We start from the raw sequence: 24838 nt of genomic DNA on the forward strand, positions 1-24838 counted from the left end.
GTTTCTGTAAGATGCCAGTCCAAGCTCGCGACCCACCTGTGTATGTTGCTGCTATCAGGACTTCATCAGAAACCAAAACAGAGCCTTTATCTTTTCTGCTCATATCTGTATGCCTACTGACTTATCTGTGTGTAAACGTAAACCCTGGCCAGCCCTCATACTCTGAACCTTGCCCAAGTACTTGAACCTGGTCTGACAAGCATCAATGAGATCAGCTTTATTCTAAGGCCTCTCAAGACCTAAATGCTCCATTTATATAAACTGGCCCTTGGCTTGATCTGTAATACACACAATATTTTAATTCTGGTCCCATTTTTATCGCACCCACCTTTTCTTGACTCAATAAGGACTTCTCTTTTTCTAAAATTTCAACATGCATTTTAAGTTTCAAATTGTCTTCAGTGAGATTGTTATCCTACAAAATGTTAAAACAGAGTTTTCAGATAAATTTCAAGTTTATAAAAAAGTAGGCAAGCCATACAAGTGTGCATTTCAACTCAGCATTTCTCTAGTGATATATAAAAATTATAAGCATACAACACTAGGCCATCTAAAGTCAGTCACTCATTTTACAAACATTCTTATAGATATTTTTTTAATTTATTTAAAAGCATACACAAATATACATAATACATAAATACATTTACAAACTAACCTGGAATCATTAGCACTAGAAACAACTCTAAATTCCTTAAGGGAAATCAAAATGCATTCCTCGGTTGGTGGGAAATCTGCTTCCACTCATATACGTAATATAATGTCTGTCAAATTAATCTTGAAAGTGATATACCTGCATTTTCCAATTATGTAACTTTAAAATTATGACAATTTATGATTCAAAAAATTACCGTTATCAGCAAACGTAAAATTACTAAGATGCAAGTTCCCAGGATAGGTTCCCGTGAATTTGTAAAAAACACAAAACAAGCAACTACAATAATCAAAATACTTTTTCTCGATAAAAGCCAGAAGGTTTTTCTCTCAGCATTAGTTTACCTGGTTTAAAATACTCAGTCTCATAATTTCATTTTCAGCATCTGCAAAAACAAAGAATCTGACATTAAAATACTTCAACTTCTTACCTCCTATGTAATAAACTCAGAAATAAAGCTCATTTAAAATAAAGTGTATTTATAAGCACAATCAGCAAACCCTAATGGTACTTACTGAAATGTATTTTTGTTGTTTTACATTTCTATTTGACTATACTATTGAATTCATAACATAAATGTCAGTTAGAAGCTCCATTAAAATGTAATTCTATGAAACAGTACAAGAAATAAGTATAATCATATCTGGATGAGTCATAAGTTATTGCCTTGATAAAAACACTAATAACAATGTTTCAAAATGAGTTGATTAGCTTTTGTACAGGAAAGAGTAAAAGGACTGAGATTGAGGGGAAATGGCTAAAAACAAGAATACATATTTATACCACAATAATACAATAATCTCTCAATTCTTTATTTTTTAAAATTTACTTATTTATTTTAAGAGAGAGCAAGAGAGCGCAAGAGTGAGCAGGAGAGTGGCAGAGAGAGAATTCCAAACAGGCTCTCCACTGTCAGCACAAAGCCCGACATGGGGCTTGAACCCACAAACCGTGAGATTATGACCTAGCCGAAATCAAGAGTTTGACATTCAACCAACTAAACGACCCAGGTGCCCCAATTCTCAATGTTTACAGTGACTCAGAAATGACAGGGGAGCCTGGGTGGCTCAGTCATTTAAAAACCTGACTTTGGCTCAAGTCATGATCTCATGGTTCTTGAGTTCAAGCCCCATGTCAGGCTCTCTACTGTCAGCACAGAGTCCACTTTCAGATCCTCTGCCTCACTCTTTCTCTGCCCTTCCCCTGCTCATGCGGTGCACGCTCTCTCTCAAAAATAAACAAACAGTAAAAACATAAATAAACTGACTTGGACATGACAACAGATAGAAAGGCCATTCAAGCTGGTATTATGGATAGATCCATATATAGAAATAGTTCTGGAAGAACACAAAGACAGAATACTTTAAGTCCAGCTGAAGTGATTTATTCAATGTTCACTCAGGTAATACTGAACGTTTACTGTGAGGTCAGTTGCTAGACAACCAGATGAAAACCTTTAGTCCTTGCTTGCCCTCAGGGAGCTTTCTATTCAGAGGAAAGACAAACAAGTAAACACGTGACCACAGTACAGTATGATACAGGGAGCGCAAGGTGCTACAGGGAGCAGAAAGGACAAACACCTGCTCGATCTGGGGGTGGGAGAGGGGTGAGGAGGGCTAGGAAAGCAGCAGCATAGTATCTCCTGCAATGAGTTGTAATGTACTTAAGAATTAGCAGAGAGAAACAGAGACACTCCACACAGAGCAGCAAATGCAAAGGCGACAGACCTAATAGACAATAACATCATCGGCTTAAGGAGATGTGTAGAAAGTTCAGTACAGCTAACGCTTAGCACGTGAGGAGAATGGGAAGAACTGAAATTAAACGGGGAGACAGGGACCAGATCATGAAAGACATTTTATGTCAAGTATGAGGTTTAGACTTTATCCTGAAGTTCACAAGGGAGCCACAAAGTATTGCAATCAGGGAAGTAAACTGTTTTGAGTTTCTGAAAAACCATCCTGGCTGCAGAAAGAAAAAAAACTGATTCAAGGAATCATGGAGACCAGAAAATAATAACAGCTACCACTTCTGTAATGCTTACTACAGGATAGCCATTGTTCTAGAGAGAACTCTGCAGGTAGTAACTCAGAGAATCCCCATTACTACTACTGTAACTATGGAAGATAGTATCGTTATCCCAACTACACAGACGGAAAAACAAAAGCATAGAGATGGTAATTAAACTGCCCAACGTCACTGAATTAGTGACAGAGCAGGATTCTAGCACAGTCATGTACTTAACTACTGTGCTATTCTGCTCCGTGAAGAAACTACTACAGTTAATCAGGCAAAAGAAAATTGATTGGCTGAAGTTATTCAGTGGCATGGAAACTGGAAAAAGAGGAAGGACCAGGGCAGTAGGTTTGTTTTTAAAGCAAATGAATTCATCTGAGTCACCCAATATGTGGAATAAACAGATACATTTATTTTGAAAAGAGCAGAGATACTCTGAAGTCAAACAAGAAAGAAGTCTAGATCCCTAGTCAACAGCCTTCTCTTTGCCTTCCTGGCAGCTCCTAGAATGGAGGCACTTGTGAGAAACCCTAGAATGCCTCTGAAAGGGTACCAAGCCAGAGATGCTAAGGAAATAGAACCTTTAGGATATGCTAGGTGATGACTTCAAATTCTCTGTTTTGGCGAACTGGTAAATGCCACCAATCACTAAGGCTGGGAGAGGAGGAGTAGGAGGAGGAGGGGGAGGAGGAGGAGGACAACGACGACACGGTGACCCTGAACCTAACTTTAATATGAATTTATAGAGCTGGCCATCCAGGTCAGGCACTCAGGATAAACAACTAGGCAAGTGAGACAGATTGGAGGCGGGGATCGGGGAGCAGAGCACCCAAGGGCTAGAAACACCCTCCAGAGCAAGAATCAATCAGTTCATAATGTGAGAGTTTATATTGTGAGAAGACAAAAATGCAAAATAAAACACATCTTTGCAGCTAAAGAGCTCCTATTATGTTTTCCTGGCATGAACGAATACTGGTGTTTGGCCTATTTCATTCAATAACTTATTTTTTCTAACACAGAACACAGGTATGGTAACGAAGTACCAGCTTCAGCATGGAAAATGATAAAAGACCTATGGTTATCACTCTTGTGTCTGCTTAGATACAGGACATCATTTCAAAAGGTGATACAGAATTTTAAAAAAGGGAGGCTGCATTCCCTAACTGGAGGGTCTGGACCCTAATGAGTTCCAGAAAGTATTTGGTTCTACACAGATTAACAGAAATACACCCACACCTCCTCCCAATAAACAGCTACTAAACATTTCCCAAAAATCTACACTGCCTCGTAGAGCAATGAGTCCCCTGTAAATACTTAAGGATGAGGCAGGGAGTGAAGCCTTTTTAGTAGAAAATTCCTATTTGTTGTCCGTTAATTATGGCACTGAAGCGAAACCAACAATTCGATTCAAATTCTACACAGTCGTTTCCATGACTCCTCCATTCCCATACAGTACTCAGTGTGCCTCTAAAACAACTGGTACGCAATAAAACACCCATCATCAATAAGTTCCAAACATTTTATACCAGACAGTGCCCGCTGCAGTTTGAGCACCTCCTCTTGCACCGATGCACCCTGCGACAGGATTCCTTCTCTTCCTGTCACAGCATCGCCCTGCCTCACGGGATCAGGCTGCAATTTACTATATTCCTGTTTCAAGTTTTCACACTCTTCCGTTATTTGTCTGTTTTCAACGTGCAGGCGTTCTTGTTCCTTCTTCAAAACATCTCTGTCATTTTCTGCAGAAGATAATTTTGTATTTATGTCCTTTATTTTATCCTCAAGTTCTTCAATTTTTTTTGTAGACGCTACTTTCTCAGTTTGTAGATCCTGAATAGTTTTTTGCATCTCATGGATTTTCAAGTGATCAGTGACTGCAATTCCTGAGCCACCTAGAACATGAACAGAAAATCAAGGACAGCAAATGTCAGCTACCAAGAGATTAGTAGCTTGCTATATACAGCTACGAGATTGAACAGACGTGAGAACCTGAAAATCTTTGGAAGTTAAGACAACGAGATACCATTACACTCCCATTAGAACGGCCGAAGTTCAGAACATGGACAACACCAGATGCTGATGAGGATGTGGAACAAGAGCTCTCGTTCACTCTTGATGGGAATGCAAAACAGTAGGGCCACTTTGGAGGACAGTTTGGCAGTTTCTAACAGAATGAAACATACCCTTACCATATGGTTAGCAACTGCACTCCGTGGTATTTACTCAAAGGAACTGAAAACTCTTATCCACATGAACACCTGAACAATGATGTTTATAGTAGCTTTATGCATAACTACAAAAACCTGGAAGCAAAGAGGTCCTTCAGGAGGTGAATGGATAAATTGTGGTACATCCAGGTAATGTGATACTATTCAGCACTAAAAAGAAGTGAGGGATCAAGCCATGAAAAAACATGGAGGAACTTTATTATTTTTTTTTAATTTTTTTTTAACATTTATTTATTTTTGAGACAGAGAGAGACAGAGCATGAACGGAGGGGCAGAGAGAGAGGGAGACACAGAATCGGAAGCAGGCTCCAGGCTCTGAGCCATCAGCCCAGAGCCTGAAGCGGGGCTCGAACTCACGGGCCATGAGATCGTGACCTGAGCCGAAGTCGGACGCCCAACCGACTGAGCCACCCAGGCGCCCCAACATGGAGGAACTTTAAATGCACATTACTAAGTGAAAGAAATCAATCTCAAAAGGTTACATACTGTATGATTCCAACTATGTGACATTCTAGAAAAGGCAAAACTATAGAGACAATAAAAAGATTGGTGGGGAGGGCAAGTGGGGGGTGAGTAGGCAGAGTAGAAAGGGTTTTAGAGCACTGAAACTACTTTGTATATTATGATGAATATGTGCATAAGTTTGTCCAAATCCATAGAATGTACAACACCAAGAGTCAACCCTAAGGTAAACTATGCACTTTCAGGGATCGTGATGTGTCAATGTAGGTTCATCTTTGGTGGCAAATGTGCCATTCTGCTAAGTGATGGTGATAGTAGGGATGGCATGCGTTTGGGGGCAGGGGTATGTGGGAAATCTCTGTACTTCCTTCTCAATTTTGTTATAAAAACAAAGTCTTAAAAAATTACAACAGGGACGCCTGGGTGGCTCAGTCAGTTGAGCATCCAACTTGCTTTTGGCTCAGTTCGTGATCTTACAGTTTGTGGGATCAAGCCCTGCGTTGGGCTCTGTGCTGACAGTGTGGAGGCTGCTTGGGATTCTCTGTCTCCCTCTCTGCCCCTCCCCCCCTCTCAAAAATGAATAAACTTTTTTAAAAAATTACCATAATAAAGCATCTTTATTTTAGATTTTTTTCCCCTGTAATCTCTACTCCCAACATGGGACTCAAACTCATGACCCTGAGATCAAGAGTCACATGCTCCACTGACTGAGACAGCCAGCTGCCCTCATAATAAAGCTTTTTAAAAATAAACAGTCGAGGAAAAATATTATTTGAATGAACTACTAAAAAGCCTATGTATATGAATTTAAAAGAGAGTGAAAATAGTTCTATTGGTTTTTAAGGTTTTTTTTTAACATTTATTAATTTTTTGAGAGACAGAGACAGTGTCAGTAGGGAAAGGACAGAGAGAGAGGAAGACACAGAATCCAAAACAGGTTCCAGGCTCTGAGCTGTCAGCTCAGGGCCTGAACCCACGAACTGCAAGATCATGACCTGAGCCGAAATCGGATGCTCAATGAACTGAGCCACCCAGGTGCCCCAGAGTGAAAATACTTCTAATCATTTATTACCAAAGTACCACCACCAAACAATACAAAGAAATCTATGTATTGTAACTATCTGTCACAAAGGCAAATGGACCTTTCCATTTCTGCATAATCTTTCCTTTTTAAAATTTTTTTAAATGTTTATTTATTTTTGAGAGACACAGAGTGCAAACAGGGGAGGGGCAGAGGGGACACACACACACACACACGAAATCTGAAGCAGGCTCATGCTCTGAGCTGTCAGCACAGAGGCCGACACAGGGCTTGAACTCATGAATCTGAGATCAGATCATGACCTGAGCTGAAGTCGGACACTTAACCAACTGAGCCATGCAGGTGGCCCAATTTCCACATAATCCTGATAATAGTGATGCCACTGCAAATTTCCGGCAGGTGAACAGAACTAGTCATTCACTCATTCTTTAGAACTTAGTCCAAGCTTACATCAGTGACTTGATCACACATTACTAGGCTGGTCTTTTAATTATATCACCTAATACATTAAGTTACTAAAAACTAACAACCTTGTTGTAACAGCTTTTCCAGTTCTTCAATTCGTTCTTCATAGTCACTTAATTCTTCTCGATGCCGACGACTTATTTCTGTCAATTTCTGTTGATGTGCATTCTGTAACACTGACATTTCATGTTGATGGTCATCAATTTCCTGACTTCGGTTCTGTTTAAGTTCCTTAAAAAATAAAAACAAGGTTAACCCCATTTATAATCAATGATACACCTAAGCTATCTCATTGTGCAGAAGTGTGTATTAAGAATAATTCTCTAAACACGCTATGGTTGAAGAGAATTTAAACACAGCCTCCAAATCTGGACAATTCTGACTCTACCCTTGCCTTTCTTGGGTCTTAAGAACAATCTGAATATCTTTTTTTCTTCATATCTGTGACCATGAGCTTCTCTTACTAGTGACATATCCCATCGATGCCAGTGCCAACCTTCAGTCTGTAGCTGGTGTCCTATTACTCCCATCTCTTGCTCAGCCCTTCCTTCCACCAGTCTTGATGGGACTCCCAAACTGTTAACCAAGGCACGTTGCTACCCAAGTTGAGACCACCAGTCTCTCTCCTAGGAATCCAGATCTTGAGCAGAGTCCTTCAAAGAGGGAAATTATTTGGACCAGAAGCACTGTGATAGCTACACCCAGAAAAGTTGGTCCACTGTGTCCCACTCTCTAGATCCCCAATGTTATTCCCAATCCTGTCCATCCCCAATGCTATTCCCAATCCTGTCCATCCTAAGACCCAAACACTCAATACTTCTTTCAATCCTGTGGACAGACTAACCTGGGTCCTTTCAGTAAATCCTCTTTTGCTTTATTTTGCCAGTAATGACTTCTGTTGCTTGTGACCCAAGAATCCTAATCTATAAATTAGCTTCTACTTCCTGAGAAGACAAGTAAGGTTGTTCCTTAATCCTGTGCGCTTACTTCAGTGCCAGCGCTTGGCAAGGAGCTTTACGTTTAAACTTTAACACAATCCTACAGGGAAGGTATTATGAAATCTACTGTACTAAGGGTAAAATGGAAGCTTGGTAAGATTAAGTAACTTGTCCAAAGTAGAAGAGCTGGTAAATAGTAGAGGCAGGATTCAAACGCAGGTCTGACTTGGGAACCCACCCATGTTAGTATTACAATAATAATAAAACCAAAAACTAAAAAATTCTATATCTGACAATAATTTATACACTAAAAACAATTCAGTGCCATATGATAATTTTATGTAACTAAAATTTTTCTTGAATGAAATAATAATGGACACAAACTAGCAAAATTCCACCATTAAAGGAAAATAATTAGTTACAGTGAATAGTATTAGCATTTTATTTTGTCAATATCCTTTAAACCCTGAAAACTTCAGCAACCTTGGAATTGTTTTAATAAAGACCATTTTACAAGATATAGTAACTAGTACAGACTAATGAAATATACTTAAAAAAATAAATGTTCAAAACCAAACAATTTTGAAGAGACATTTTTATACACCTTACTGTCATAAAGAACGAAGATACAAAATGGAAAAGAAACAATCATACTCTATATAATTAGCTTTATAACTGAGCCTTCCATTAATTTAGACATATATTTTTAATAAGCCAATTTTAGATGTATAATAGCCATTGTTCCAACAACCTGTCTTACCTTAATGATACTTTGCAGTTTGCAGATTTCACTTTGATCAGAGCTATTTGATCCTTGTGGTTTAGAAGTCTAGATCAGAAAAACAGAATTAGAAAATAATTGTATTGATTTTCTTGTAAAAGAGAAAGTCACAAATTAATTTTATTAAATGACATCTTTCAAAAAAGGGAGCATTTCCCAAATTCTGATTAAAGAATGCCAAGCACTTTTGAAGAACCCAGTCCAATTGTAATACACAACAAATAAAAGATAATTTTCAAGAGTCTGTTAACTAATTAGGGAGACACTTTTACAAAATAACTGTTAAGAAGGAAAACACCAGAGAATATTTTACTTAGCTTAACAAAATGTAAATTTGATAATCAAACAGCTTCCTAGAAGAAAATGTTTCAAACTGGAAAGTTATCCAACATTAATTCTAATCATAACCCAGCAAAAATCTTTCTAAAATGATTTTACCTGGATCTCTACCCCAATACAGAACAACCTTTAGTTTAACAATTAAAAGAACTTTTGGATTTTTCTCTTCTCATTCAAAGCTGAATGTTGTTCATTTATCTTTTTAACATTTACTATACAGTGTGTTAGGGAACAAAAAGCTGCTCTCTGGATAAAAAAAGGAACAAAGTATACCAGAAACTCCAGGATTCAGAGTCAAAAGATGTCTGGTTGAGTCACAACTTACTCACTGTGACAATATGTGTATTAAACGTTTACTTTGTTTACCTGTAAAACAGAGGTAATAAATACCTCACACAGTTACTAAGATTAATATATATTAGGATAGCATATATACAAACATCTTGTAAAATATAACACAAGTTTTACTATGCCTTGCTGAAAAATTAAGTCCTGTGAAAGATCCCAATTATGCCTTTTCCACCATGATATCCTACTATAGGTAATATAGTAAACATTCAAGATATGCTTATATATACATACTCAAAAAACACCTCTTCCCTATGAAATCTTATGTTTCTTAAAATACGTATCAGAATCACCTGGGGCATTTACAGTTTGAATGCAATTTCCAAGGCCCTAAAATAAGCTACAAAATCCTAATCTCTGAAGGTAGGACAGGGAATCTACAGTGTTATAGTAGCTTAAGAGCTACTACATTTTTAAAGATAGAATGGACAAGCTGATCATCCTAAGATGTATTTTGGGTATGGGAAATGTCTAGCAACTTGAGAAGCAAAAAAATAATTGGTAGGGTTTCTCCTTTATATAACTAGATCACACTCACAAAAAGAAACAATTTCTTTACTTTTATACTTTTTCTCTACATTGAGGAAATTAAATCCAAATGTGCAATGTTCGAGTTTACTTCGGGTCTCACGTCTATTGACAATATCAATAGTATATAAAATTTGATATATAAGATGGAAAGTGTTCCTTAAAAGAAAGTTTACTGTCCAAATAGCAAAGATTTAATTTCTACTGCACAAAAAATAATACAAAATAGTTTAATGTATTTTATGATACCAATGATCAAATTTTCATCTTACACGTAACTAATGATAAAGGAACTTCAGAGAACATCTCTGCAAGTAGTTTCAATCTGGTATCTCGGAGCCCTGGCATTGCCGTCAAAGAAGCCTCAGGGACTCCTGGGGAAAAGATGGCTAGTTCAACCATAGCAACTCCATTTTTATCTCTTTTAAGTCCTGGACTTGTAACTTTTTATTTAAAAGGAAAAAAAATTTTTTTTAATTATGGAGAGAGGTACGTGCAAGCAGGGAGAGAAGCAGAGGGGGAGAGAGGGACAGAGAGAGTGGAAGAAGGAGAGAGGGAGGGAGGGAGGGAGGGAGGGAGAGAAGGAGAGACAGAGATAAAGAGACAGACAGAACAAGAGAGAATCCTAAGCAGGCTACACGCCCAGCAAGGAGCCCGATGCAGAGCTTGATCTTACTACCCTTGGATCATGACCAGAGCTGAAATCAAGAGCCAGACACTCAACCAACTGAGCCACCCTGACATGCCTTTATTTTATTCTAAAACATAGTTCTGTTGCTCTAAACTTCTTTGAGAATTTCTTCCAAATATTTTATAGAGGGAGGAAAAAACTAAGATGAGAAAGAAAGATGATCTGATCAAAATCACTCAGAAAATCACTGGCAGGATTAGAATACAGGTTTTCAATTTCCTAGTCTGGGGTTCTTTCTGATACCAAAAGTTCTACATTCAGAACCACTCTTTTTACTAAGAATGTTCAAAAACTCATGGCAATTTTACCAACCTGAGCAATATGCCTCCAGTGGCCAACTTCAGACTCAAGTCTTGAAACTTCATTTGACAATCTGTTTATTTCTTGTTGTGATGAAATTATGTCACCAAAGTCCATGTCGTCATCATGGAAAGCAGCAGCATGACGACTGATGCCATAACCAAATGAAGATGACGCAGGCGCTGCTGGTACTTGGCCAGCTCCTGAATTTACTGACTGGGCAGCTGACTGAAGCTTCAGCACCTGATCCTGTAGTGCGATCTGTCTTGCTTTAAGATGGCTGATTTCTACCTATACATTTATAATCTGCGTTTTAGAGAATGTACTTTAAAATAACCACATTGATCTTTTTACAGATTCATAACATTAAAAGTTATAATGATTTAAAACTATCCAATGATGGTAACTCTACCAACTGAATCCTAGTATTTTATAATAGCCTAACCACACATTTTGATTTAAAAACCAAACATGAAAAAAAAAACAACAACATGATTACCAGTTAAAGCACAGATAATATTTCAAATAGTGCGAAGATCAGAATCTCACTCATGTGTTAACTGAAGCAATTAAATTCTCAACTAAACACGGGTTTACTATTGTCGATGTATCAGGTAGTAAAGGCAATTTCCGAGGGTTCTATTTGTATTATCAAACTCTAAGTGAAGAGAAAATGAAAGCTGCATCAGCCTACGTATCAGAAGTTTCCTTAGAGCATCTTTGGAACAGTCTTATATAACTGATCATGGCTGAATTTAGACTTAAAATGCACCATGAATCAGAGGTAACTTTCTACTGGTCTGTACAACAGCTGGAAGAATGCTTTATTAATCTAATCTTAGATAGCACAGTGAGCCTGTGGTTATTAGCCCGTGAGTCTTAGGAAAACATCATACATTGAAAGAGGCCTTTGCTTTAGCCTTGGCAAAAAGGAGCCGGTGAAAATTTGACTTTACTCAGGGAAAGAATAGTACAAAAATACTGAAACCTACAGAGGAGTTTTGACTGAGGGTTGGCAATACCACCTCACTGTCCAAAAGAAATTACAGGACATACCATAATGCCAGATCCATTTCGGGTGAGAGATTACTCAAAATATAAAAGTGAGTAAGATAGGGAGAATTGAGATAAGCTTTCTATAAAATACCTACTCCGGAAGACACCCCGCCACGACAGAGGAGAATCTGATACTGGGAGTCAGCCAACAATATTTCTATGCACGTAAAGCCAAGCAATTAGACAAACAAAAACCAAACACAATGACGTCAAATATATTAACAAACACGTTTCTCATCAGAGCCTCTTCTCTAATAGAAATTTATAGCAGTGCACATATTTCATTCATTTTTCCATAAATGTCACGACATGAATTGCATCTTTAGGGATTATGAACATCACAATGACGGCAGAAAACAGCAGATCTTAAGTATAGTCACATATTATCTTTCATTCTGGTAAAAAGTATGGAAATTCATAATTTTTTCAAGCATAGCTTTAACACAAAGCAAGTTCTGACTATAAAATGGACACATATCAAGTTGTAGAGTTAAAAAATGCAAGCTCTCATAACAAAGAGGCATTTCTAAACTTAAATGCCTAATTTGCCCTCTAATATTCAGTTAAGTAGAAAATTAAATGCTGAATTTTCCACAGCAGTGTTTTCAATTAGGATGTGAGTATCAGAATCACCTATAAAGTTTTTGAAAAATACCAATACCAGGGCCCCTTCCCAAGACACTAAAATCAGAATCTCCTGGAGGGCATAAACATGTGTATTTTTTTAAGGTGTCATGGATGATTCAGCTGTAAACCCCTGGGTGGGAACCAGTGCTCTACTGTAATACCTAGAAGTCACTGCTGCTCAAAGTGTGGTCTGTGGACTATAGGCATGAATGTTTACTACCAGTCCATGACAGGTACAGGAATAGAAAGAGTAAGGCCTAAAGTCTTTTAAAGCAATTTGACAGAGTAATTTTATAATCTGTTAAATCTTTTTAATAAGTGGGCCTTTAGCTCTAACTCGAACCTGTAACTCTGCCTTTTTATATTCATTTTATTTTTGAAGTAATTTTATTGTATTTTATGAAATCAATTCCCAACAGATTGGAAATTTAACCTCTTCTTTAAATGTTTATAATTATCTTTAATGTGGCTTACTTTCATTTTTCATCTTAATATGTCACTAAAAGAACTAAAAAACAATGTATTTAAATTTTAAAAACTCATACAATGAAATTATGGTAGAAATGAACATTTACTCAACAGACTGAAAGGAGCCCAAATGATCTGGATAAAACAAGAAACAGTTCAATTCAATAGGAGCATTTACTGAATTCCATTTACATACTAAACACTGAAGAAAATTCAACAGAATGAAATATGGAAACATCATCTATATTTTAAGGATTCATGATAACACTGGTTAAATTACAGAATATCTATTACCAGCACTGTGAAGAAAAGATAAGCCAATTCCAAAATAAACATTTCTAACAAACTAAAGGGAAAAAATATTTATAGAACAATGTAAGTCAACTTAATATACTTAATATTCTATTTTCCCATGGAAAATCAAGCAAATGCCAATTCAATATATATTAACACTAGTAGTCAAAATCATTTTTTAAAAAATGTCATTAGCAATTATCACACTGACAACTTAAAGTAAATAGATGAGAAATTAGGTTTCATAAAATCAGAAATTATAAGCAACAGATGCCTAAAGATATTTTATTGAAAGAGTTTTCCTCTTTGGGAAAGTAGAAATTAAAGGCTAGCTTATAAAATATAAATATAACAGAAAAGCTTAGAGTTCCTGTTAAATTACTGGTATCAAACTGAGTTGGGGATTATTAACTTCATCACTGTTTTAATATGTTTTTCGATCTGTATATAGCTTGATTTATAACTCTCAAAAACCCTCCTAAATACATTAGAGTGAAATAAATATGAAGTAATTGTAATAAATTTTACCTCCTTCTGCTGTAGCTGATTTCGGTAAATTGTAGATTGCTGCTTTATTTGAAGTTCTGATGCTTCATGTTTCTCTTCTAGATCAGTACAAAGTTGTTTGAGTCTCTCATTCTAGAAGCAAAGAAAAAAGTATTTTCAACAAAAAGACTAAAGTAAAACATGTTAGTAACAGTTATGTGTATGGCATCATGAAAAATATATTGCTTCACACAGAAAATGATATAAAATATAAAAGTTCTCAGAATTCTGGGCTTTTTAATTTTTTTTAAGTTTATTTATTTTGAAAGAGAGAGAGAGAGAGAGAGAGAGCACGAGTAAGCATGAGCAGGGGAGGGGCAGAGAGAGAAAGAGAGAGAATCCCAAAGAGGCTCCGTGCTGACACAAGGCTCGAACACACAAACTGTGAGATCCTGACCTGAGCCGAAACTCAGAGCCAGCCACTTAACTGACTGAGCCACCCAGGTGCCCCCAGAATTCTGGCTTTTAAAGTACACTTTCAGTTAAAGCTACAAGTGCAATAGCCATGTTAATAGAGATTATGCAAAATTCTGAACCAAAAAAAAAAAAAAAAAAATGCTGCTTATTTGATTTTCTGCTAATAAAAAGCCAATGATCAATGCTTCCCCCATCTCTGCATATCCAGGGTCTAGCCTATAGTACACAATATATGTCAAGTTAACGAATAAACTGGATTACATGTCTCAACTTCTGGTTTCTCCCCAAATAGAACTTTTTAATAGAAATCATTTCAAAAAAGACTTGTTGCTGAAGTACAGGCAGGAGGCCAAAGCACCTTATTACTTGTCTGCCTGTCCCCCAGGTTCCTGAGGCACTTCTGAAAAAAACAATTTGAAAAGCACACTGAAACTCCGTTCAAAAACTAGTTAGAAGCTGGGACACCTGGGTGGCTCCGTCAGTTAAGCGTCTCTTGGTTTCGACTCAGGTCATGATCTCACAGGTTCCAGCTCCACATTAGGCCCTGTGCTGACAGTGCAGAGCCTGCTTGAGATTCTCTCTCTCGTTCTCTGTGCCCCTCCACTGCTTGTGCTATTTCTGTCTCCCTCAAAATAAATAAACTTAAAAAAAAAAAGAAGTTAGTTAAAAGTACATGAAATATTCTAATTCAATGAATCCAGACATTATAGTCTTTTAAGATTTTGGAAAACATGTTTAAAAAAGTAATTAAATTTTGGGTACTCAAATATTAAATTACCATTATGTATTATCATTCCTTGAATTTGAATGAATAAGCACATAATGGAGCAAGATAAATGGACACTAAAACTTTTTGCAAAAGAATTTACAAATTATCACAGATAACTTTCTAAGAATTCTACTAATACCTACAAACACAGGTTAACAATGATAACGGAGAAAAAGGTGAATGATGTGGTAGGGAAAAAAAAAGCTCGTGATAGAAGGTGAAGACTTTTTCACTTTGAGAAGGTCACCTGTTTTCTTAGAGTCTAGGAATTTCTTACATCAACAGATGTGAAAATTATGATCCAGGGAGATTGGATGAATTCGCAGAGAAAATCAAAGGAGTAAATCAACGGAAAAATTACAACACACACAAACCCTAGTTTGAGAGTCTGTCTCTAGAAATCTAACATAAATCTTGGTTATCTTGAAGAAATATAAGACACAGGCCCCAAAGTCACACAACTAATTACTTTCTATTCTATTGGCTGCTTTTGTGTGACTTTCTGTAACCTTTTAACATGAAAACACCATGCGTAGTTAAAGCAACACAATATACTGAAGTCAAAATCTATTCATAACAGTCCACTCCAGGATTTTTCAGATAAAAATAATTCAGGCTATTTGCTGAACTCTGGTGAGAATGAGAACTTGAAAGCTTCCAGTCTGGCCAATAGTTGTGTTTCTGCCCTCATCTCCCTGTCCATATGAGAGTCACAAAGACGGACAGAGTACATGAAGGACAGATGCTCTTCATGCAGCTGGTCTGTAACATATCACTTGTCAGTGGCCATATTTTCTAGAATATGGAATATGGAACCAAGAGGGCTGGTCTGAAAGGATGAAGAATAAACACACGCAAAGAAGAACAAAGAGGAGTAAAAATGAGAGACAAATCCCTGGTGGTCTGCAGTTCTGTTTGCAGCCCCTTTCTAAAGTCTGGCTCTGATTTCTGCCCTTGAAATCTATGACATTCTCGTATCCGTAAATTATTCCATCCTGATCAACCCTTGTTACACCATCAAGGTCGGAACCAACTTTACTCAGTGAGCTTCTTTGTTGAGCAGTCCTAACTATGTGTAAGGACAGATATTTATGACTTCTCCTCTTTCTGAGATGTCCTCCAACAAAGAGAGAAAATTTACTTATTTTTTTCTTAAGTTTATCTATTTATTTTGAGAGACAGACAGAGAGCGAGCTGGGGAGGAGCAGAGGGAGAGACGGAATCCCAAGCAGGCTCGCAATGTCAACACAGAGCCCAATATGGGGCTTGATCTTGTGAACCATGACATCATTGAGTCACCCAGGCGCCCCACGTATTTTTTAAATAAAACAAAACTTGGGGCACCTGGCTGGCTCAGTTGGTGGAGTGTGCAACTATCAATCACGAGGTTGTGGGTTCGAGCCCCACACTGGGTACAGAGTTTACTTAAAAATAAAATCTATAACTAACTAAATCTCATTCTATCTTGTCATTATCATAAGGGGATATCGGGCCCTTTAAAAATCTAACAACATTCACGAGATTGTAATGACCTTGTTTTTTCTGTACTTGAAACATTTTGATTTTTTTATCATCCTAAAAATTTTCTTTATCATTATTCATCAATTATTCTCAACTAGGTTAAAAAAGTCTTACGTAATAGGAAAAGAGAAAACTGACAGAATCACCCAGTGATTAGTGAAATAACCAGTTTTCTGACTGCAGTGTCCAAAGCATTACATCATCTTTTAAAAAGAAAAAGCTAGAGACACCAACTTTGTGGTGTCTCTTTTATTCTGTTGTGTTTTGCTTTCATTGAACATAGCTGCAAATTCAGAATTTTCATTTCAACAAAGAGAAGAAAACTGACAGAGGAAAACGTTTCACAATTATTAAGACAACACAGAAGATAAATGTGAAGAGACAGAAAACAGCTCTCCAGAGTCTAATGGTTGTGAACAGGTGGTAGAGGCAAAATCCCAACCAAGTCTTCAAATAACAATATCCTAGAACAATTTTCTCAAACTTCAGAACTGATGAGTGAACAATATATTTCTAAGAACAAAAAAGAAACATGGTGTTCTCATCAAGTTAGTCATTCAATAGGAAAAGATTTTATCTCCCAATATTTTGTGACAAGGACCTGAGCCATCCCACTTTGCTAAATGGATATGTGACCAAATTCTTTCATTATACATGATATTTGTACACTGAAGTTTACTTGATATAGTTCATACACTGATAAATGCTGCAGGCAAGTGTGTATACAAAGGTGACTGGGAAGAAAAAGACATAAAAATGGAAAAAATTCAGTAGCCTGATCATTCTAATTGGTATTTATAAATCTAATTAGTATTTATAAATTGGCTTTGTAATTATGGAGCAAAGATGATAGCTATCATCTCTTCAACAAAATCATGAGCCATCAAAGTTGTCAAAAATATTGGTTTTGGGGGCACCTGGGTGGCACCGTTGAGCATCCGGCTCTTGATTTTGGCTCAAGTCACAATCCCAGGGTCGTGGGACCGAGAGCCCCATGTTGGGCTTTGTACCGAGCATGGAACCTGCTTGAGATTCTCGATCTCTCTCCTCTCTCTCTCTCTCCCTCCCCCCCCCCCTTTATCCCTCTCCCCCACTCGGGTTCTTGCTCTCTTTAAAATAAAATTAAAAACAAAAACCAAAAAATTGGTTTTAATGACACAAGTCAAGAAGAACCAGAAGTCATGATCAACTAAACTCTATTAGAGATACAACTGAAATCTGGAACCAGTATTTACAAATAAGATGCATTTCAGTTCATGCAAAAGAGTTAATAAGCAGTCGACTACATTCAAAAAACACTGCCTATTTTGAGTATATATTTTCAGAACCAGAAACATATGGAAAATATCGATTTGCTATATTCTTATTAAAATTTCTAATCGGGGGGACTCCTGAGCAGCTCAGTCCGTTAAGCGTCCGACTTCGGCTTAGGTCGTGATCTCATGGTTCCTGAGTTCGAGCCCCACGTCGGGCTCTGTGCTGACAGCTCAGAGCCTGGAGCCCGCTTCAGATTCTGTGTCTCCCTCTGTCTGCCCCTCCACTGCTTGCACTCTGTCTCTCGCATTGTCTCAAACATAAATAAACATTAAAAAAATAAAAATAAAAATAAAAAATTTCTAATTGGGGCGCCTGGGTGGCTCAGTCAGTTAAGTTCAGGTCATGATCTCACAGTTCGTGGGTTCAAGCCCCATGTCGGGCTCTGTGCTGACAGCGTGGACCCTGGAGCCTGCTTCAGATTCTGTGCCCCCTCCTTTTCTGCCACTCCCTGTTCACACTCTGTCTCTCTCTCTCTCTCAAAAATAAACATAAAAAAAATTTTTTTTTAATTTCTGTAATAAAGTTTTTCATTATCACCTTATTCCTACTTCTATAAATTACTCACAAAATCATTTAATATAAAAAATAAAGAGTTCACTGGATCCAGATGGGAATCGTGATGCCTATTTTTCTTGGCTCAGGGAATTAAATTGAAGAAATCTAACTAATTCAGTCCACTTCAAGTATTAATGTCTGTAAGCAAATCTAATTTCCTCTGGAAAACACAACACCCTCTGTCTATACTAAAACTTTCTAAATAGAATTTTGTATTTTTAGTTTCCTGCTGGCTTCAATCATAGTTCCACCTTAATCTCTTATTGCACAATCAAGTAAGGGGTTAGAGTATGAAGCTCTTTTGTGCTGACACATGGCAAGGATCAAAATCACCTCAGAAAACAAAGCCCTTGGGAATTCCAACAGTCTCTTTTCCTCTAGTATTTGAGCAGCTCATGCTACTGTGAATAAGCAGCAAATGAGGAAGGTGGCTTTCATCTGGGGATGCATTATATAAAAAATATTTTTTTTATTTTTTTAATTTACATCCAAATTAGTTAGCATATAGTGCAACAATGATTTCAGGAGTAGATTCCTTAATGCCCCTTACCCATTTAGCCCATTCCCCTCTCCAACACCCCCTTCAATAACCCTCCGTTTGATCTCCATATTTAAGAGTCTCTTATGTTTTGTTCCCCTCCCTGTTCAAAAATATTTCTAAATGTTAGAATCATGCTCGCCATAGTCCAGTGATAACCCTATGAGAGATCAGAACTTAGATCGACAGAGGGACACAAGATCTCTCTCTCTGATCTCAAGCTGAATAAAGAGCAGACATTCACTAAGCAGGTTAACTCTATTTACTTTTTCCCCCAAATGTACATGGGTGAATTTACCTAAATTAATGCCACTAAACACAACTCTACCATTTAATTTTTCTGGGTGGGCCAGTACTAATGAGTGCCTTCATAAGGATTTCTTCAGGGATTACAGTAACACTTTCCTATCTTGGCCGTACAAAGAAAGAAGCTATTAAATTCATCTGTCACCGAAGCATCTACTTATTAGGCAATTATAGCTAAGGACTCAGGTGTCACCAAACTGCCATATTCTATTGAGACAGAATACCACGATAGTCCCTCTTGAGACATCTCTCTACCTCCAAATTCCACAGTCTCGCCTCGGTATCCTGGGCCAGAATTTACTAGTGCTTGTTAGTAAATATTTTCTGATATTTTAAATTCAATTTTCTCTGTTTATGGACTCAGCAAAGAGGAAAACGTGCTTAACACCCTCACCCCTCACCATTCTTATCCAAAGGCTAACTGAGTGTCATTAGTACTTTACAATAGATCCCATTTTAAATCATTTCACTTTCTTTATGGCTTTCCTTTGAACCCTTCCCAAGTTGTCCTCATCCGCATTAAGTATAATGTCCAGAGGTAGTCACCACAAGGCACTAACAACAGGAAAAGAAATGGTGAGATTAATTTGGTATACCTATACCCGTAACTTCTTTGTATACAGATATCACACTTTTTTTAATGTTAGCAAATTAGAGAAGTCTAGAACGAACAGAATTGCATTCTTCGCATGATACTTGAACAAATGCACTACTGTAACTGAACACACTGTGAGAACATGGTAACTCCTTGATCAATTGTTGCCACCATGATGTCTACACGTGGCTGTTTTCCTACATCCAGCATAGAGAAGCGGAGACAGGAATATAAAATAGCAAAGTGCAGCAACATATATTCTTCATCTAAAAGAAGATAACACTGAAAAAAACCTGAGATAAAGAGGAAGAGATAAAAGTGGTAAGCAGTGCAGTAAAAAGAACTGAAATACAGTATGAGTCACTGTCATGCCTTCAAAAAAGAAAAATCTAAGTTCAATAATAGTCTTTAATTTTCCTTACCTCTGATCTTAAGATTGCATGAATGGCTTCAATTTCCTTTCTCCTAGCATTAGGTAATTCTGCTACGAAAGAAACAGCATACACTGAATATATGATCAACACCATGTGAATAAACAGGCATTTTAAAGTACAGAGATTTCACTGAGCTTTCATCAGAATGGTATGATCTGGGATCAAATTCAGAAGACAAATATCACTTGATTTTTACCACAACTTCCTACTGTCACAAATGTTCTTTACCGTCATGTAAGTTACTCTTTTCACCTATTGTCTGTACCTAGGTAGAACACCTACATTTCCCCCTTGGAGTATTCATTAAAATTTTATATGGATAATTGAGTTTGACAAATTCAATCTCTCTCTGTTGGCTTAGTATAATTTTAGATGAAACTTACACAACTAGGGTTTAGGCCTTATTTCCAACTTCTGCTCCCAACACTGTAAAAACAATAATGACCTATAAATGAAGAATAAAAATGCACTAAAACAACACTCATTTCAACTAAAACGGGCACAATTTATTTAAAATGCAAAGGAGCTCAGTCTGCTTTTGTACATTTTCGTTTAAAAGGAGAGTCAGAGATGGAGCCTGGCTGGCTCAGTCGGTAGAGCATGCAACTCTTGATCTTGGGGTCGCTGAGTTCAAGCCCCACACTGGGCATAGAGTTTACTTTAAAAAAAAGTTTTAATGAAGAAAAAAAAATTTTCTTTAAAGGGAGTCAGAGGCCAGCAGTATCAAAATGGCACTGTTGATGCTCCCCAAAATTCACCATCCACACAGTTAAGATTCTTTCCTAGGCAGTAAGGTTTTTCATCAGCCACAGCACTTCAATACTATAGAAATAACTTCTCTGATTTACAGTTTAAATAAAAAGAAAATACAAGTGACATCCAATAAATAATGACAAACCCACTTTTCTTGTTTTGAAAATCACCAGGTGCGGTTGCTTCTGTGGTTGTTTATACATCTTGCTTGCAACTCTGACAGGACTGTCTAATTGCTACTCAGAAGAGAACAAATTATAATCTAGTCTGTTTAGGAGGGTCATTGTTAGAAGCAGCAATTGTTTCAAAGAGGGATAAAAAAAGGTTTATGCAGCCCTCCTCCCCTTCTACCCACAAAAAAAAAAAAAAAACTCATGGCCTTTTTAAGAATAAAGGGGAGACGTTGTGCAGATCAAAAAATTCTTCCTTGCTGAGGGAAAACAAAAATAACAGTTACTGTTTATTAATGCTTACCATCTGCTAGGCATTTTACACTCATTTCACTTAATCCTCCTAACCTCATAGTAGGTATGATTATATCTATTTAGCAGATAAGGAAACTCTGCCTACAGAGGTTAAGTAAGTAAAACCTTGGTTTGCAAGCATAATTCATTCCAGAAACATGCCTGTAATCCAAAGCACTTGTATGTCAGTGAATTTCAAGAACCAATGGCTCAGTTGCGATCATGTGACATCCAGCGTCACGTACTACTCGTGGTGCAGGACATTGCTTTTTTATCAAGTTAAAATTTATTACAAATGTTTGCTCGTCTTGCGAACACTCAGAACAAGTTACTCGCAATCTAAGGTTTTACGGTATTTAATAATTTGCTAAAGATCCCACAATTTGAAATGCATGAAAATGGAATTTATCCATGTCTAATTTAAAAGCCCAACTCCTAAGCCTCAATAAATCAGTACAGTTTTTGGTACAATAGCAACTTTCTGATATTGTGAATATGGAGGATTTTCAAGCTGTACCAACAGTGCTATTGTCGAACTGTTATCTTGTTCACTGCTGGCACAAGGTAGATAATTACTTGTTAAATGAATACGTGAACTGGCCCTGTTTTTAAATGATTTACAAAATCAGTAAATTAGGTTCAAGCAAGTCCTATTTTAATAGAAAGGGAAAATAAGAGAAGCATTAAGCAACTTGGCAGATTTTTAATCACTCAGCAATATTTTTTTTACTAAGCATCTACTATGTACCAAGGAAGGAGTCAAATACTAGTAATATAAGGATAAATAAAATATAATCCGTACCCTGGGCATCAAGGAAAGAGGTAAATCGTAACCCAAAGTGGTAAGTGCTCTCCAAGAGAGATCCACAAAGTTATGTTGAAACACAGATGGCATGCAATCAACTCAGCCTACCTGCCATGGACTGAAAATGGTTTCACCAAGTACCGGGCACATGAGCAGAGTCATACTGGAAAAAAGTGTTTTCCAGGCAAAGAAGGGTAGAGGAGGAAGTAGAAAAGGAAGGGCTTTCCAGGCAGAGGCTTGGAGTTGTGCAGGTATTTCACAAAGTTCCATGCGCAAACGCTCTGGGTGCAAGCAAGCAAACCGCGCATGTGTATGTCAGCGTGCACACGTACAGCAATGTGAAGAGAAGAGGACGTAACAGCTAGGACTAGAAAAGGGACGTTGATCATAGCGAGGCTAGGTTTCCAGTGTCCCAAAACTAAGAGGTTTGGATTTTATCCTGTAAGGAACAGAGCTAAAAGATTTTAAAGCACTTAATGTTTTAGAAAACTGGCAACACGCAGAAAGTAGGAGTGGAGGAGGGAGAAACGGGGGACGGGATGGGAAGGACAAAGTACACGGGAGAGAAAAGCGCTACTGAAATAGAGAAAAAGGGAGAATTAAGGAAAGGACAAACATAAGAAACAATTCTGGCACAGGATGAACAAGATTTGATGACCAACTAGAAACAGGAGACGGAAAAGAAAGGCAAAATAAAAGTGACAAAGACTTCGTGTGTAGGAGATTGGGCAGATGATGAAACCATTAAAATTGAGAATACAGAACCACATCTGGTAGGAAGAGCAAAATGAATTCCGCCTTAAGCCCACAGGACAGTCATGTCAGAGGGGATGCTATTTTCTAGGAACAGCCAACTGTTTTCCCCTAACTAGGATACAATGAGAGACGAGTCGTTTCCCTTGTTATCCAGCCCTTTTCTGTTCTAAATTTCAAAGTCACATGACCCTTTCCTTTCCCTTTCATCCCCAACCTGTCCCACCTAATGTACCTCCCACCCAAAGGGTACTCCAAGCAGTAAAATGATTTCTACAGCTCTCCAAAGTTTCTCCCTTGTAGAAAGGCAGAACTTCTAAATATACTTTCTCTTTATCAAACTTTCTTTTTACCAGTTTATCAAAATTGGGTTTATTTCAACCCAATAAACACAAAGGCTCGATTAAATCAGGATAAAAAGTTAAACCAGAATGCTAGTTTATTAATTTATAAGAAATGAAATTATCCAAGGAAGTGCTCTCATCCAAAACACCAGCCCATCCTCTCTCTGGAGGCAGACCTACACTGAAATTAAAGTACTCTTTAGATCTACATACTACTTTCGGAAAGAATATCAAGAAATCAAAATATTAGTTAACGTAACTATCGATTACCACGTAACTCTGGGTCACTCTTCATTAGTAAAGCAAAATAAGGACTTCAAAAATGAGCGAAAGTTGCCAAGGATACCCAAATGGGCTATCTTCCTTATTTTACTGTCGAAATATGGGTGGAATGGTAGGTAGGCACAAAAATACATTTCAGCTGGAACGTTTTAACAACACGTTCAAGTCAGAAAGGGCTTAAGACTCTGAATATTTTAATGAGTTGCTTCAACTGTTAAAAATCGAAGGAATACAGTGACTGTGTGAGGCACAGATACTTTTTAACCGAGTCATTACAAAGGAAAAGGATCAAGATCAGATCCGCCCCCAAGTTAAAGGCAAAGCAAGCGGTGGGCGTGGAAGAACCCAAACAAAAATAAACTACTCGATGCGGGAACAGTTTCATTCTGAGGTATACAGAGTATTCAACCAGAACTCTTCTCCAGACCCCAGTGGCCTTTCATCAGAGAAAATCGGTTAAGAAGAGGCAAAAGTGTAAAGAAAAAAGGGAGTGACACTCCTGACGGATGGAAGTGGGAACCAAACGGGAGCTCCCACGGTCCCAGGAAAACCCTCCCTCCCATCGCTCCAGCTGTTACCTTCCACTTCCTCCGTGCCCTCCATCAGCATATCCTTCGTAAAGTTTGAAATCTGGCCAGTGAGGGAAGCCAGGCTGCCTCCGACTTGACCCAGAGACTGGCCCAAGCCGGAGCCGAGGCCCCCAAGCCAAGACGACATCGCTGCAGGTTAGAGAACGACCCGGTCCGCTCCGAGCAAAGCGTCCAGCGTCGTCGGACGACCCCACCAAATGTCCTCGAACCACCGCCTTCGCGAGGCTAGTCCATATCAAAACACTCAAGATTCGACAACACAATGAGGGGTTCCTAAGCAACGCCGGCTTCGGGGGGCTCCCACCAACGGCCCGACTCTGCCTAGAAACGCAGAGGCCTGGCCTGGGACGTTACCAGGGGCCCGCCTCCAGTGCCACAGTCAACCCGGCGAGGCCTCTGCTCATTCCTACGACTTCCCACCGTCCGGGTTAGGCCACTTCTTCCTCTGCTTTAGTGACTTTCCCCAGTTCTGAAGGCAACTCCTGCCAACTCGACGCCGACCGCCATGACACCCACTCTAAACGCGGCAATGGATCATAGAGAGGAGCCGCGGTGGCATAGAAGGGCTCTGCGGAGCCGCCGGACGCGTCCTTGGCGCAAGGGAGCGTGGGATC

General features: G+C 38.1%; 1 protein-coding gene across 6 annotated transcripts in view; it reads right to left on the minus strand.

Moving 5' to 3' along the window:
- The window catches only part of TRIP11 (thyroid hormone receptor interactor 11), a 64442-nt gene extending 39685 nt beyond the window's left edge, over positions 1–24757 (minus strand). For 5 of the 6 annotated variants that reach the window (XR_008299616.1, XR_008299617.1, XM_015086262.3 and 2 more), the window contains exons 1-9: positions 24213–24757; positions 20222–20283; positions 13764–13874; positions 10803–11081; positions 8564–8632; positions 6931–7096; positions 4195–4560; positions 997–1037; positions 329–415 (exon numbers count right to left, since the gene is read on the minus strand). Coding sequence is in view for 4 of the 6 variants with exons in the window: in XM_015086262.3 (XP_014941748.1) it covers positions 329–415; positions 997–1037; positions 4195–4560; positions 6931–7096; positions 8564–8632; positions 10803–11081; positions 13764–13874; positions 20222–20283; positions 24213–24351 (1320 nt within the window). In the remaining 2 variants the exon portion in view is untranslated. The remainder of the gene's footprint in view (positions 1–328; positions 416–996; positions 1038–4194; positions 4561–6930; positions 7097–8563; positions 8633–10802; positions 11082–13763; positions 13875–20221; positions 20284–24212) is intronic. The other variant, XM_015086263.3, reaches the window with a different exon arrangement.
- Positions 24758–24838: the final 81 nt, after the last annotated feature.

The sequence above is a fragment of the Acinonyx jubatus genome, chromosome B3, assembly GCF_027475565.1.
Source record: "Acinonyx jubatus isolate Ajub_Pintada_27869175 chromosome B3, VMU_Ajub_asm_v1.0, whole genome shotgun sequence".
Lineage (NCBI taxonomy): Eukaryota > Metazoa > Chordata > Mammalia > Carnivora > Felidae > Acinonyx > Acinonyx jubatus.